Source organism: Lactuca virosa, chromosome 7 (assembly GCF_052849685.1).
Source record: "Lactuca virosa cultivar CGN04683 chromosome 7, Lactuca_virosa_CGN04683_v6, whole genome shotgun sequence".
NCBI classification, from domain to species: Eukaryota; Viridiplantae; Streptophyta; class Magnoliopsida; order Asterales; family Asteraceae; genus Lactuca; species Lactuca virosa.
In genome coordinates, this window is record NC_136432.1 from 135582800 (window position 1) to 135596580 (window position 13781).

The 13781-nt window shown below is 35.8% G+C and overlaps 1 protein-coding gene and 1 pseudogene across 1 annotated transcript; both read right to left on the bottom strand.

Moving 5' to 3' along the window:
• Window positions 1-1033: 1033 nt before the first annotated feature.
• Window positions 1034-4067, bottom strand: LOC145126217 (receptor-like protein kinase FERONIA). The gene is made up of 2 exons (XM_079061620.1): window positions 2985-4067; window positions 1034-2234 (listed from the first exon to the last, which is right to left on the bottom strand). Exons 1-2 carry the CDS (start codon window positions 4021-4023, stop codon window positions 1942-1944), a joined length of 1332 nt encoding a protein of 443 aa, XP_078917746.1. The 5' UTR covers window positions 4024-4067; the 3' UTR covers window positions 1034-1941.
• LOC145127180 (receptor-like protein kinase ANXUR2 pseudogene) lies at window positions 1186-1899 on the bottom strand (annotated as a pseudogene).
• Window positions 4068-13781: the final 9714 nt, after the last annotated feature.

A 13781-nucleotide genomic window follows, 5' to 3' on the forward strand; every position in this document is an offset into this window, starting at 1 on the left:
ACAAAAATATTAAGGACTAAATGTGTACAAAATGAAAAATATATTACCCTATTAAGTCATTTTTCCCGGCTAATCTGGAGTAATCGGTCATAAGGACTGAATGTGTACAGTTTAACAAGTTGAAGGGGTAAATGTTGACGAAAAAAACTCAGTGACTAAATGTGTACAAATCGAAAAATACATTACCCTTTTAAGTCATTATCCCACAAATTTATCGTAAGTACTAGATTAGGTCAATCTTATTTTTTTCATTATAGAAAGGCTTGTTTAAAAAGTATACATTTCGTATCAAAATAAATTACAGTAGACTTTGATTTGATGACTTAGATCAACCCTCTTCTTTAGTGAAAAAGTGCTTGCAAGGCTTAAAATCTTGAATTGAGTCATAAAGCAATTTGAAAATTGTTTAAAATGAAATTCTTATATGCTTTCAAACATCCCATCACCAATATTGATTCCTTGTATTGACGTCTGGCCGAACCGTTATAAGATATACCTTTGTTCGTATCAATTCCATTAAAATGATCATACAAGAAGAAGACCACCACATTGCAGAGGAAGAGTATATTTACCGACTATAGAAAAGCATTGATGGACATGTAAGTAGTGGGGGAGCCACCGTGTTAGAGGTGGGGTCCAAGCTCCCCACTTAGAAGAGGATTACAACAATTATATTACAAAATATATATCCTTAAACAAATTTTCTTTTAGCACCAAACCTTCTCCATGGCACCCACTCTTACAAGAAAAGTCCCTCATTGACATTTTTTTTGCTGAAAAAAACAAAAAATATCCAAAAATTTCAAAATGTTGTATTTTTATTTGTTTTTTTTATATATAATGGACTCCGGTTAACTTCCATCCTGATCTACTTACATGATGTAACTGATGCAACTAGAAAAAGTATCCATGAACATGTCATTGATGCAATTAAAAAACATTTTCGTAAAGAGAAATAGATAAAAAGTATGTTTGTTAACAAAATAAGGTTTTTGTGTGTTTTCTGATGGTATGAAGGTAAAAAGGCATGAAGTTGTTGGTAAATCTTTGTTACCATTATTCAAGTAATTTCATGCTAAGAACATACTAGCACATTCATAGACAAATCAACATCAATACTCTTTAATGCATAAGAAGTACACCAAGGGGCCTCAAATACCAGCGTATGGTATTCTTGTGTTTTCATTAGTGTCCTGCTCTTTTATTATCAAACATTCTACCAAAAATTGTTCTGTGTGCAGGCTGCAACGAACTATTCATTTTCTCCTGAATGGTGCGTATATGCACAAGAAGGCCAACAACCTCAGCCATAGTAGGACGCTGCTTTGGACTGCTGTGCAAACATCCTTCCACAAGTCGAATGAACTCCTGCAAACAATGTGGGGATATGTGGTCTCTTATATCAAAATCAATTATATGCATTAAATTGCCTTTTTTGATAGATTGTTGTGCCCATGTTGCTAAACCCCATGCCTCCACATCAAGAGTACTTTTCTTTATTGCACGCTTCCTACAGAGGACTTCTAACAGTACCACCCCAAAAGAATACACATCAGACTTCCGTGTCAACCTTCCCGTTGAGTAATAATCTGGATCGAGATACCCAAAAGTTCCTTTAATAAGCGTGTCGACATAAGTCAATGACTGATCGGCTGGACCTATTTTGGACAACGCAATGCTGGAAATTTTAGCTTCCCAGTTTTCATGTAGCAAAATAGTTGAGGTATTGACATTGCGATGTACAACAAAGTCGATCCCCATTCCAGTGTGTAGGTAGTCTAACCCACGAGCAGCACCTATGCAGATATTGAGTCGCTGAAGCCAAGAAAGAGGGGTACCAAGTTTATGGAGGTGGTGTGCAAGCGTTCCATTGGGCAAATAATTGTAGATGAGGATCATCTCTTTTTCATAGTTACAATAACCCAACAAAGACACGAGGTGCTAATGACGCAAGTTGGAAAGCGTTTCAACTTCCGCCCAAAACACTGATGCCCCTTCACTAGACATGGTATTCAACCGTTTAATGGCAGCAACTTCAGCACTTGATCCATTGATAATGTTACCTTTGTAAACTTTTCCAAACCCTCCTACCCCTATTAATAATGACTCGTGAAAGTTATTTGTCGCTAAGAGAATTTCAGCAAATTCAAACTGACGGCAGGGGTGTGAGGGTTCTCTGAAGCTTGAAATACCAGAGTTCTCTCCCTTGGAGGGGAGGGGGACAACCGTTCTACCTGGACGTTGCAACAAAAAATAATTTTCTCTTATAAATAAAGAATACCATGGTCCACGCCTCAAGAGCACACGCATCTCCCTCAAAACTGTGGGAATTATCAATGTATAAAGCTTGAGAGAAACACTATAAACCAAGGAAAGTTATTGAGAATACTCATTGAGACTAAAGTATATGAATGCAGTTTGGCTTAATTCTAAGGACATATGTGGCAATAGGATCGTTTAATTTTCTTAATCAGGTAACTAATCGAGATAGCCCATAGATGACATACTATATGCTATAATATGATGTGTGCTTCTCGATTGTAGGGGTTAGAAAAAAGCAAAATTTTAAATCAAAGATTCGGTGAGTAAAGCTGCCATTTCGAATGACAAGACAAGCATTAGTGGAAATATCATCAAGGCAATTCAGAAGTCCATTTGTCTAATATTTTAATAATGTTTTTGTGTGGGTTGATATGGGAAGAAGGTCAAAGGCACGAAGTTCTTACAGCATCTTTTTTTTTTCACTATAAAGTTTTATGTCCTCATAACCAAGGGACATCATCTAGGGACAGTTCTAAAAGTCATGAACAGTTATTCAGATTCTTTCTTAATCTACAAACAATCCCATTCCTAGATATCAACATATATACTAATGAAAGCCATAGGCACTCTTTTATTTTTTTGACATTTGGAGATAGCATACAAAGATGAATACACACAAACCTGAAGAACCTAAACACATAATTCAACAGAGATTGAAATACCAGAGTTCTCTCCGTTGGAGGGTAAGGGAAAGATATCAAGCTTTTTTCTGTCGTCAGGAGGCAAGAAACTACTGGTCTTTTCTTCGGAGGCCAGTACAGAATTAAGACCCACCACAATCTCAGCCATTGTGGGGCGTAGTTTTGGATTTCGAAGCAAACATTTCTCTGCAATTTGAACAAACTCCTTTAAGCATTTTGTGGATATTTGACCCCTTATACCCGAATCAATTATATACTTTAAATTTCCCTCTTTGATGGACTCTTGAGCCCACATCACTAAACCCCAATGGTCCTCATCAAGACTTCTATCCACTGCACGCTTCCGACACAACACTTCAAGCAATACCACCCCAAAAGCATACACATCAGACTTCCTAGTCAGTTTTCCAGTCGTGAAATAATTTGGATCGAAGTACCCAAAAGTTCCTTTAACGCCTGTGATGACTGTAGTAGATATCTGATTCGTTGGGCCTATTTTGGACAAGCCAAAATCTGAAATTTTAGCTGCCCATCTTTCATGTAACAAAATATTTGAGCTCTTGACATCGCGATGTATAACACCAAACTCAATCCCTGTACGGGTGTGGAGGTAGTCTAGCCCACGGGCGGCACCTATGCAGATCTTGAGTCGTTGAAGCCAAGTAAGAGGGGTACCAAGTTTATGTAGGTGGTCTTCTAGTGTTCCATTTGGCATATATTCGTAGATGAGAATCATCTCTTTTTCATAATTACAATAACCAAACAAAGAAACAAGGTGACAGTGATGCAACTTTGAAAGCATCTCAACTTCCGCCCAAAACTCTGTTGCCCCTTGAGTAGACATGGAATCCAACCGTTTAATGGCTGCAACCACAAGGCTTGATCCATTAATAATCTTACCTTTGAAAACTTTTCCAAAACCTCCCTTCCCAATTACTAATGATTCATCAAAGTTATCAGTTGCTAAGAGAATCTCCGAAAATTCAAACTTGCGGCATGTTTGTGAGGACTCTGTGGAGGGATGATCAGATTCCTTGCCATCGCCACAAGCTGCCAACATAATTAAGGAAAAAAAAAAAAAAAGCAGTGTAGTATGATTAGAAATTTTCAATGGTTAATCCACCGTATATTATATTGTCGGTTTAAGTCAAGCACAAATTAATAGTCTTGTTCATGACGAGAGAGATGGAGCCCATGGTGATTCTGACATTTGTATTTTTTTGACTTTCGTGTTGAAAATCCATAGTTGTCTTATATATATTGTCTGGCAATGTTTAGAGAAAATTTGTGTTTGTTTTATAATATTATCGTTCTAAGTATTTTGGACTGTTTCAAATAAGGCATTATTAAAGTTGATATTAAGACTACATAACGAAAATGATTAATAGAGAATCTTAGAATATTGTAAAACATCACAGTTTAACTTAATTTTATGTATTTGTTAATATTTTAAATACATATAAAATGTAGACATAAACAAATAAAAGAGTACTCCTGCTCTCTTGCTACTAAATGACATCAATATATATAACGTTTAGTTTGAAGATCATACTTTTATAACATACATTTAATGGTTTTAGAATGTTAGCATAATAAAGTTATTAAACCTTTTTTGGTTTGGCCGTGTTTTGCCCCTTAGCCCTGTAGTTAGGTTTAATCTTTTTAGTTTTTTTATTTATATTATCTTTCTCTTTCTTTTGTAATTGAAATAGTCTATTATTCAATAATGAAACCCTACTAGTATTTTGTTCATTAGTTTACATGGTATCACAGTCGTATTTGGTTCGTCGTTTATGATTGCTGGAAGTGAGTTGTACATAAAGTTATGGCATTTCCCGAATAGAATGTTTGAGGGTTCCGATTATTGCCGGTTTCATTTGATTTTGAGGTTTTCGTCGTTTTCCACGTCGTGATTTGGGTTGCGCCGCTGCAAAATTACCCTTTTCGTTGATATCTCGCCGCAATTTTATTTTCGCGCCACAATTTAAGTTTAGAGAATTGTTTCGGCGTTATCTTGTCGTGAAATTATTATTGCATTGTGATTTTTTGGATAGAAAACATCTTTTTACCATTTTGGTTATTGTTCGAAGTTTAGTTCGTTTGGCTATTGTTGCTATTTGTCGATTTTGAGGTTTTGTTGTTTTGTTTGACTATTGTTGTTCATTATTGGTTTTGACGATTTGTTTTGTTTGTCTATTGTTGATTTAGGATTATTATTTGATTGTTTCCTATCAATATGGATCCAAAGGATAGACCGGTTCGAAGAGCTAATTTTGATGAATGTGTTTACTGCACGCACATAACAGAACAATTGGAAGTCTTAGTGCCCATTGTCATTGAACAAGGTGTTGGGTATTTTGAGATATTGAAACTGATTTGACATTTTTGGTTATTTAGGAAAGCCTTTTTAGGGTTTTATATTTTTGGTAAATATTTTATGTTCCCTATAAATAATCATTAGGTTAGCTTTTCATGTAAGCTTTTTCCCACAAAAGGGTTTTCTTTGTACGTTCCTATCCATATCGATATACACCAAATCTTTGTCAAGATTACTTCAACTTTATGGTGATTGATTCATTATTGTTCTTCAGATTCTGCATTCGTCATCTCGTCGTTATTCTCAACAAGTGGTATTAGAGCGGGTTCTTGTAGATCTCAACGATTATTGCAAGAATCGATTAGATATGGCGAAATTTTTTCATGAATCTCACTTTGTTCTTCAAGTTTTGTAAGTTTTCTGAAAAGAAAAAGTGAAATATCTCGTATTATTGCAAAACCCAATTCAGATATGTTATCTTCTACACATTCTATCATCTGATTTGTACTTAATTCGTATTTTGGAAGTAAAATAGAAGAAGAATTTCGTGTTATTCTCATATTTGTGTTCAGATCTATTTTCTCTCTCGAAAAATCGTCTCAGATCTGTTTTCTCTCTAGAAATCATCTCAAATTCGTTTTCTCTCTGTAGAAATCTTATCAAATCTACTTTCTCTCTCTTCAAGTTCAGTGTCTTGTTGAAGATCTAATGGATGAAACGAATTTATTGTTTGACTCCATTTTAGAACTTGAATTAAAGGTTACTAAACCAATCTATGGTGTTAACAAATCGACTATGTAGCATATTCTTGGTCAATCTACGTTGAAGAACACTACTGAGTTGTATAATCTTTTTGTTGATAAGAAAATATTTGAATACACATGTATTGATATGTGTAGTTTACAAAAGAATGAGAAAATATTAGAGGAATTTCGTATTATCCAAAGACATTTAGATGGAGAAAATAAACAACAGATTTTGGAGATGAAAATAGCTGAAAAGAAAAAGGAAGATGTTCTTGATGTTCTTGGTGTTCTTGGTGTTCTTGGTAAACTTCATAATGTTCTTCATGTTTCTGAAGAAAAGGCAACTCCAGATGTTCTTGTTGAGGGGGGGGGGGGTCAAGTGTTTTAAGTTTTTTCAGAAGTGTTACATTCCGAATCTAGTGTTTCAAATAGTGAATCGCAAAGCAAATCTCCTAAAATCGTGAAAGTGAAAAAGTTTTGTTCTATAAGAACTCAAACAGAAGATTTTTCATGTTCTGATGATGTTTTTGAAGGAATGGTTCCTTATAGAAAGCCAATAATTCAAGATGTTCAGATTTACGAAACTCCAAAAGTTTGTGTACCAAAGGCTGTTGATGTTCAGATTCTAAAATAGAATGAGGTTGTTCAGATCCGAAAATCATTTTTGAAACCTCAAAATCTGGAGAAGAAGAAGAATAAGAAGAAGAAGAAGAAAAGTAAAATGAAGAAGGTTTGGATGCAAAAAGTACAAGTCCCTCAAGCTTGTGAAAATGTTCAGAAAGTTGAAGCCAAGCATGTTCAAAGAAAACTCAATTCTCACTTTTGTTCAAATGAAGATGTTAGAAGTTGGAAAAAAGGGAAAAAGGTTTATGGTTGGTTCAATGAGTTTTTAGGAAATTTTTGTTTTCCAACAAAAAAACGGATATCGTTCTCAGAAGATGATCGGTTTTCTTCAAAGAAATAGCTGTGCAAGAAACCAAATTCAACTTTGAATCTCAAATGGATGTCAAACGTTTCATAAACCTATGTCAAAACAATTGATGAGAAAATGGGATAAAATCTAGCGAAATTTTAGTCAAAATGATGAAATTTTGTTTAACAATTCAATTTTTATTGATTTTTAAGTGGTTGGAATTAACAAAAAGCTAAAAAGTTGAAAGATGGGCTGAAAAATAACTTTTCCTGCAAAAAGGGCTGACAACTAACACATTGCTGCAAATAGTGGGCTGAAGCAGTCATTTAGTGCAAAATGAGGGTTGAATTCGGAATCAAGAGACAAAAAAGGATTACTTTCGGAATTTTGTGTAAAAACTGTCATTTCATTGAAATTGAAGGATTAATTTCGGAAGTATGGTCAATATGGTTGAATTTAGCAATCGGAAGTTTCGGCAGTTTGTCAAAATCGGATTTTTTGAACTATAATCGGAAGAGTTCAGAAATCGATTCAGAAGAAATCGATTAAGTTTGTGTTCAAAATTACGAAATCGATTCAGACGGAATTGCAAAATCGACTCATAGCTATGCAATCGGAAATCAAAAACGGAAATCGGTCTTGAACAGGAGATTGGAGTTCGGAATCAGAATAACTGGAATAAATCATCAAACGGAATTCATTGCAGTTATATTGTCGGAATTCACAATCGGAAGTACTGTTCATATTCCGATCCTCAGAATGAATCGGAATCGGAAATTCAAAGCTTTCGGAATCAGAATCAAATGTGAACTTGTAATCGGAATTTTAGCTTCGCCTTCAGAAGTTTCTGCAATCGGAAATCCTCAAATCAAAAGTCCAATAATCAGAAATTGGAAATCGGAATTTTACATAAAGTCAAAGTTCAGAATTGGAAGCATCGAAATCGGAATTTGTTGCGCTTCTAATATGTTCGTTAACTGATTTTGACTTTTTAGTCAACGAACGTGTTCTTCCCGTTCCATTGAAGAAGACGCTTCAATTTTCATATTCAGTCCCTGCTCTTCCCAAAATCATCAGTTTAACGTCCTATTGTCATCAGTTATACATTTGCTTTAGATTATAATTCATAATATAATAAAACGGTCTATATTTTTACAATAACTTATACAAATATAGAGAATGCTCAGAAGCATATATTTACATAAATTTCACATTGTGTTCTAACATATGTCGATTTTTGATAATTTTAACTATTACCGACAACTTATTCTTATGTTGTACATCATATTATCCGAGAACGAATTTTTGGTTATATGTATTTGTATACATCTTTATATACAATATTAACCATATTTGATATTATACGAATCACTAACGTTATATTTTCATGAAACATTCAATGTGTAATTATATTCATAGTAGTATTTTCTTATAATCTTTTGTAATCCCATGAACATAAATGTCCAGTAGTCCAAACAGTCCAAACAGAATACTACACAGAGCATAAATTTTACATATAGTATTCTAATTATATTTATGTATTTATGAGTTTAATGATTGTGTTCAAACTTGATTCATCTGAACATTATATATATATATATATATATATATATATATATATATATATATATATATATATATATGTTAAGGTGTTTTGACTAAGTATTGTGTTATTGTATGCATCAATGTGGACCAATCAAACTTTAAAATAAAAATAAATAATTAAATAAATAAATAATGGTAAATAGGTAATTTGATAACTAGTTTCCACAAATAATATCTTATAATTATGGTAACCATTGACTCTTCTTAGCTGTATTCCTAATAATCGCAAGAAGCACATATATATTTATAACATTCAATCGGCATCAAGATTCAAAACCCTAAATTGAAGCCAATATCGTTTTTTCCTTCTTCACTTCTCAAATCTGATCGACACCTCCCAAAATCGCACCTCCTCTTCTTCGCGTCTCCTCCCTCCGGTCGACAGAAGCCAAATGAAGAAACAGCGGAGTTTTGCTCGTCTCTTCCGGCTGCGAGGTGTGATGTCCGGCTTCGCAAGGAGCGGCAGTGGCAAGGTGAAACCTTTGCGGCTTTGTGTTCGATGGGAACAGCAGAGGAGGAAGAAAACGAGGGGAAAGGGGGGTCGATGGCAGCCATCTGTCGCAGGTGAGGACCTCGGTGGTGTTTGCTCGAAGATCACGATGTTTCCTTGTTTTGGCAGTTCCAAATCAACCACAGGTAAAATTTTCTTTTTGGATTTTGTTTGTTTGTTTGATAGAAATCGTTAGGGTGTTTGGGTTTGCTGCGAAATCAATGAAAATGAAGGGAATTTGGGTTTGTTGATTCACAGGAAATGAAGAAGGAAGATATTAGTTTTTTTTTTTGTTTTAGCAGCCTCTAGCTGCGTCAACTTCTGTTTCTTAGAAGTAGTGATTTGGGGGTGGTGTGGTATGAACAATTTCTGTATGTTGTTCATCCGAAATTAAAAGTTGTTTTGATGAACACCAAGCGCTCGCTAAAATGCTTCAACTGAATGGTATTTCTTCGTTTATAGTATTCTATCAGAAAAGAATGTTTTTTTATGATAATCATCAACATATTCTATTAGAATGCCCCGAATTAATATAATTATTGGTAAATGAATTCCAATTCTATTAGAATGGAATCACGAATTCCAATTATGTTGGAATGGAATATGGATATTTTCTCACTAATTTATTCATTGGATTTGTTTCCACAGAAGTTGATGCTTGAAGAACGGACCACGAAATTTGAACGACGCCTCTTAGCAACATTATTCTTTTACAATAAATTAGTGTATTTTGTTAGACTTTGATGTCTTTTTTCCCGATTTGAAAGTTTTTTAGTTTTATTCTATAACAATAAATGTAATTCTTAGCAATTGTTACATGTATTCTATAAGAATTAATATAATTTTTGTTTTAATTCTTCAATTGCTGGTTCGAGAATTTGTTATTCTACAAGAAAAATATGTTCAAGAATATTTTTATTATTTTATGGTTCAAGAATTTTTTTATTTTTGAATATATTCAAACATATTCTGTCAGAATGTCCGAATTAAAAACCTAATAATTCGTAAAATCAGATTTTTAAACTTAATAGAATCTATGATCCATTAAAATATGCAAACTTCCTTTATTAAATCTATGTTAATTGACTAAAATACCATTCTAGTTAAATTAGATGGTATTTTTCGATTATTTTTAATTCAATAATATGTATTAATCACTTTCTTAAAATAAGTAAAATGATTGGCCCATATTTATGTATACAATAACACAATAATTAGTTTGAATAGAATAACCTAGGCCTATATATATATATATATATATATATATATATATATATATATATATATATATATATATATATATATATATATAGGGTGAGGTTCAATAGAGAACCATAATTAACCAAGGAACCAATCTTTTTTTCAACTTTTAGAACTTATTTTTTATAAAAAAAAAACTAAAAATACAGAAATTCATAACCTTTTATTATTTTTCCAATGATATCAAATTCGATAAACAAAAAATTTCGTCAAATTCACAATGTGAATCTAAATTCACACGGTGAATCCGAAAAATATATTTAACATTCACAATGTTAAGTTGTGAATTTAGATATTTTTAGTTTTTTTTTCGATAAAGAATAAGCTTTAGAACTTAACAAAAAAATATTTGGTTCCTTGGAGAACCAATAATTATGGTTCTTTATTGAACTTAATATATATATATATATATATATATATATATATATATATATATATATATATATATATATCATGTTCCCATTACGTTGATTTCACACACATATTGCTACATATCGCATAAATTTATTATTAATATGCTTATAATCGATTACCCGTTATAATGTCATTTAAACTTGTTAAATACACAATGACGAAACATAAATTAGGTTTAGTTCTAGTAACGTTCACGCGGATTGACCGAATGCCTTTGACCTAAATTTGACAGTTGTTACAAGAGGACGGGTGATAGCATATGCTTCAAGGCAACTGAAGCCGCACGAGATGAGGTATCCCACGCATGATCTGGAGTTGCGAGCAGTGGTTTTTGCCCTCAAGATTTAGAGGCATTATCTTTATGGGGTCCGTTGTACTATTTACACAGATAAAAAGAGTTTGAGGCATATTATGGATTAGCCGAACCTGAACATGAGGCATCGTAGGTGGCTAGACGTAGTCAAGTATTATGACTGCGAGATCCTTTACCATCCGGAAATAGCGAATGTGGTCGTCGATGCTTTGAGCCGCAAGTCGGTTGGGTCTTCAGATAGGGTATGGTGTATGAGGATATCAATGGATTCTCCACTTTTGGGATTGATTAGGGAGGCTGAGGCCGAGGGTGTTCGGGAAGAGAACTGGAATATTGATAGGATCAGGGGTGAGATCACCAGATTTGTTCTGGATAGTCGTGGATTCTTAACCCGTTGTGGTCGGGTATGGGTTCCTATGTCTGGTGGGGTCAGACAAATTGTGTTGGAGGAGGCTCATAAGTCTCGCTTTTCTATCCATCTGGGGACCACCAAGATTTATTGGGATTTGAGATTCAGCTATTGGTGGTCATGTATGAAGAGGGAGATCGCCTGGTATGTGGAAAGGTGCTTGACCTGTAGGATGGTCAAGGTCGAGCATTAGAGGCCGCATGGCAAGTTGCAGCCTCTGGAGGTTCCCATGTGCAAATGGGAGTAGATTTCGATGCACTTCATCACCAAATTGTCGAGTACGGAAAAGGGTTCCGATGCTATTTGGGTCATCGTGGATCAATTGACCAAGAGTACCCATTTCCTGGCAATTCGGGAGAGTTCTTCGGCCGAGAAGTTGGTCGATGTGTATATTCGTGAGATCGTTGCTCTCCATGGGGTTCCGGGTCTCCATTATTTCAGACAGTGACTTTCGGTTCACCTCCTATTTTTGGCAGAAGTTTCATGAGGAACTGGGCACGAGGTTTCACTTCAGCACATCTTATCATCCGCAGACCGACGACCAAAGTGAGTGGACGATACAAACCCTTAAGGATATGTTGAGGGCCTATATCATTGATTTTGGTGGGAGCTGGGACTCCTACCTACCACTTGCGAAGTTCTCTTACAACAACAGTTTCCACTCCAGCATTGGTGCTCTGCCTTTTGAGCTCTTATATGGGCGGAGATGTCGTACCCCGGTCTGTTGGGGCGAGGTTGGTCATAGGGTTATGGGGCGGACCGAGGTGGTCCTTCAGCCTGTGGAAATGATTCAGTAGATCAAGCAGAGATGGCAGACTGCTTAGAGTCAGCAAAAGAGCTATGCTGACCGTCACCGATCCGAGTTGAAGTTTTAGGTCGGCGGCATGGTGTTACTGAAGGTTTCACCATGGAAAGGTGTGATCCGCTTCAGGAAGAGGGGGAAATTTGGTTCCTAATATATTGGGCCATTCCGGATTATTACCAGGATTGGCAAGGTCGCCTACAGATTGGATCTTCCTGAGGAGGTCTGTCAGATTCATAGCACTTTCCACGTCTCGCAGTTGCGAAAGTGCGTATTGGATGAGGATGCAGTAGTGTCTTTGGATGATATTCAAGTTGATGAGCGCTTGAAATATGTTGAGAGACCAGTGGCTATTCTAGGGAGAAAGGTAAAGGTTTTGCGTAGCAAGGAAGTACCTTTGTCAAAGGTGCGATAGCGGCATCGAAGAGGCTCGCAGTAGACCTGGGAGCCGGAGGCTGAGATGCGGGAGCATTACCAAGATGTGTTTTCTGCAGCAGACTTCGAGGATGGAGTCTAGATAAAGTGGGGGAGAGTTGTAACATCCGGGTTTCAGGTATTTTAAAATCCTTCCTTTTGTTTTTAATTATGTCAGTTTTGGTCCTTAGATTGTAAGGATAAATCCCTAAGAAGCCCTAGTGGCAAAATGGTATTTTTGGAAACAGGAGTTGTACGCTGAGCATACATGTGTGTACGCTTAGCGTACTAGGGCTCGCCCTAATACGCTGAGCGTAGACATATGTACGTTGGGCGTACTTATGTCCGGATGAAATCCTAATTTTTAGGGTTTGGGGGGTATTTAAAGACCTTTATGGATCATTTATCCCCATCCTTTCAGCCTCCAAGCCCTTGAGTCATTTTTTGGCAAACCCTAACCCCATAAGAGAGTGTTTTGAGCTAAAAGTGTGTCTTTTGTGTGCTTAAGGAAGAAAGAGTTTCATCAAGGAGATTAGAAGGGAAAGCAAGCTTGTGGATCTTGGATCATCACCTTCTTGGGAAGCTCCAGAAGGTAAAAAGTTGCTACCTTTATGATTTGTTTGCTTGGATCTCATTTTGATAGCTTTATGATGTTCTTCTTGTCCCAAAAGTCCCAATGTTATGCATGTTTTGTTTTGGACGTTTTGGGTTCTCCTTTCAGACCCTATGAACGGTTACAAGCCATAAAAATGAGGTCCCTTTAGCTAGTTTGGCTCCATGCTTCTTGTAGAAGGTCTTAATGGATTAATACAATGTATTAAGGACTTTTTGGACATCTAAAGTCATAAAGTTGGAGACTTTATGACTCTGGGGTGCATTTGGACCATGGATCTGAAGTTTGGGCTTAAGTGCTTAAGCCATTAAGCACTTATTGAAGTTTTAGGCTCTGTGAGGGTACGCCCCGTGTAGGAGGGAGTACGCCCCACATACTAGGTCAACGTCCCCGTAATGCAGTCAATGCGAGGGTTGCGTACCTCCGTAGTATGCCCCACGTACTCGCATGATTCAACCATTTTCGAGTTAACTCGGCTGCGTTGTCTCGGTTGGGTTGGCTCGACTGGGTAGACTTAGTGGG